Here is a 2,500-nt window from a genome sequence, read left to right as displayed (position 1 = left end):
TTGGGACACGGTCGAAGTGGGCGTGGGCAGGGGAGGAGCCAGGGAGGTCACAAGGAAAATGGGACAAGAATGGGGGAGGGTGGAGTTGGGGCAGAGTGGGCGGAGCTGTGAGGGAGGGAGCGGGGCCATAAAAGCAGGGGATGGGGCTGTTAAGGGCAGGGGCATGGCACGGGGAAATTGGGAAATAGGGGGAGTTGGTGTGGAAGAGAGTGGGTGGGGCAGAAAGCCAGGGGAGGAGCCAGGGACGTCAGCGCAGGGCGTGGAAATTGGGACGGGAATAGGGGAATAGGCTCAGGGATGAATCTCGGGGTCCCAGTGTGGATCTCGGGGTTCAGGAGGAATCTAGGGGTTCATAGAGAATCTTGGGGTTCATTGGAGCGATTTTAGGGTTCTTGGGGCGATCTCAGGGTTTGTGTGGGAATCTCGGGGTCCCGTTGTGGATCTCGCCGTCCGGGTGGGGATCTCGAGGTCCCGGTGCGGATCTCGGGGTCCTGGTAAGGATCTCGGGGTCCCAGTACTGATCTTGGGGTTGAGGGTGGATCTTGGGGTCCCAGTACTGATCTTGGGGTTGAGGGTGGATCTCGGGGTCCCGGGGTTGATCTCGGGGTTCAGGGTGGATCTCGGTGTCCCTGTGTGGATTGCGGGGTCCCGGTGTGGATCTCGGAGTCCCGGGGCGGATCTTGGGGTTGAGGGTGGATCTCGGGTTCCCGGGGCGGATCTCGGGGTCCCGGGGCGGATCTCGGGGTCCCGGGGCGGATCTCGGGGTTCAGGGTGGATCTCAGGGTCCCGGTGTGGATCTCAGGGTCCCGGGGCGGATCTCAGGGTCCCGGGGTGGATCTCGGGGTTCAGGGTGGATCTCGGGGCTCACCGCGGGGTCCCCGCGCCCGGCAGGTGGAGGCGCTGACCCGGCAGCCCCGGGCCACCACGGTGCACGCGGTGCGGGACACGGAGCTGGCCAAGCTGCCCGAGGGGCGCTGGCCCACATCAAGCGGAGACACCCGCAGGTTTGGGGGTCCCCCGGGGGGAGGGGAGGGGTCCCCGGGCCAGGGGTGGGGGCTGGGGAGTGGCGGGTGGGGTTTGGGGGCCGGAAACCCCCCATCCTCCCCCTCCTCCCTTCCCCCCCAGGTGGTGACGCGCCTCATCCACCTGCTGAGCCAGAAGATCCTGGGGAACCTGCAGCAGCTTCAGGGGCCCTTCCCGGGTGAGCGGGGCATGCTGGGAAAGCGAGTCTTTGTTTAAGGGCGGGGAATGCTGGGAAAGCGAGTCCTCCTGGAGCTCTTCCCCCCAGGGGGCGGGGCCTTGGCCGAAAGGAGGTCCCGGGACACTCTGGGAAGTGTAGTCTGGAGCGGTTGGGATGCCCTGTTACTGCCTGGACCCGGAAGTGCCCCTCAAATGGGGTGCCTCGACCGGAAGGAGGCCCCAGGGCCCGCTGGGAGGTGTAGTTCCGGTCAGGTCTCCCCGGAAGCAGAACCCGGGGCACGCTGGGAGGTGTAGTCCTCACTGTTCGTGATGCCAAAGGAGGCGGAAGTCGTCCCCAGCAGCCGGAAGTCATTCCCGGGGGCACGCTGGGCGGTGTAGTCCCAGGCAGATCTCCCCAGAAGTGGGTCCCCGCGGCCGGAAGCGGGCCCCGGGGCAGGCTGGGAAGTGTAGTTCTCCCCGGGGGTGATGCCCCGGGAGCCGGAAGCCGCCCCCGCGACCGGAAGCGGGCCCCGGGGCAGGCTGGGAAGTGTAGTTCTCCCCGGGGGTGATGCCCCGGGAGCCGGAAGTCGCCCCCGCGGCCGGAAGCGGGCCCCGGGGCAGGCTGGGAAGTGTAGTTCTCCCCGGGGGTGATGCCCCGGGAGCCGGAAGTCGCCCCCCGAGACCGGAAGCGGGCCCCGGGGCAGGCTGGGAAGTGTAGTTCTCCCCGGGGGTGATGCCCCGGGAGCCGGAAGTCGCCCCCCGAGACCGGAAGCGGGCCCCGGGGCAGGCTGGGAGCCGTAGTCCCGGGCCGTCCTGGCCGGAAGTCGCGCCCCGCGGCCGGAAGCGGGCCCCGGGGCAGGCTGGGAGCCGTAGTCCCGGGCCGTCCTGGCCGGAAGCGGGCCCCGCGGCCCCCTGGGAGCCGTAGTCCTGACCGCCCGCCCCGCAGGCCCCGGCGTGCCGCAGCCCTCGGAGCTGACCAACCCCGCCAGCAACCTGTCGACGGTGGCGGTGCTGCCCGTGGGCGCCGAGGTGCCCATGGCCGCCTTCACGCTCGAGCTGCAGCACGCGCTGCGCGCCATCGGTGCGGGAGCACGGGAGCGGGAGCACGGGGCGCGGGGGAGGACGGGGAGCGGGGGAGGACGGTGAGCGGGAGCACGGGGAGGACGGGGAGGGGAGCACGGGGAGCGCGGGGGAGGACGGTGAGCGGGAGCACGGGGAGCGGGGGAGGACGGGGAGCGGGAGGACGGGGAGCGGGGGAGGACGGGGAGCGGGAGCACGGGGAGCGGGAGCACGGGAGCGGGAGCACGGGGCGCGGGGGAGG

General features: G+C 70.6%; 1 protein-coding gene across 1 annotated transcript in view; it reads left to right on the top strand.

Moving 5' to 3' along the window:
• Positions 1-2,500, top strand: part of Pnpla6 (patatin like phospholipase domain containing 6) — a 44,579-nt gene that overhangs the window by 20,229 nt on the left and 21,850 nt on the right. Inside the window, 4 exon segments of the mRNA XM_060375914.1 lie at positions 892-970; positions 973-1,004; positions 1,126-1,201; positions 2,126-2,260. Of these exon segments, the coding sequence (XP_060231897.1) occupies positions 892-970; positions 973-1,004; positions 1,126-1,201; positions 2,126-2,260 (322 nt within the window).

This window comes from Meriones unguiculatus (assembly GCF_030254825.1).
Source record: "Meriones unguiculatus strain TT.TT164.6M chromosome 13 unlocalized genomic scaffold, Bangor_MerUng_6.1 Chr13_unordered_Contig_2907, whole genome shotgun sequence".
Classification (NCBI taxonomy): domain Eukaryota; kingdom Metazoa; phylum Chordata; class Mammalia; order Rodentia; family Muridae; genus Meriones; species Meriones unguiculatus.
Note: the sequence above shows the minus strand (reverse complement) of the source record. Positions and strands in the feature narration are given on the sequence as shown.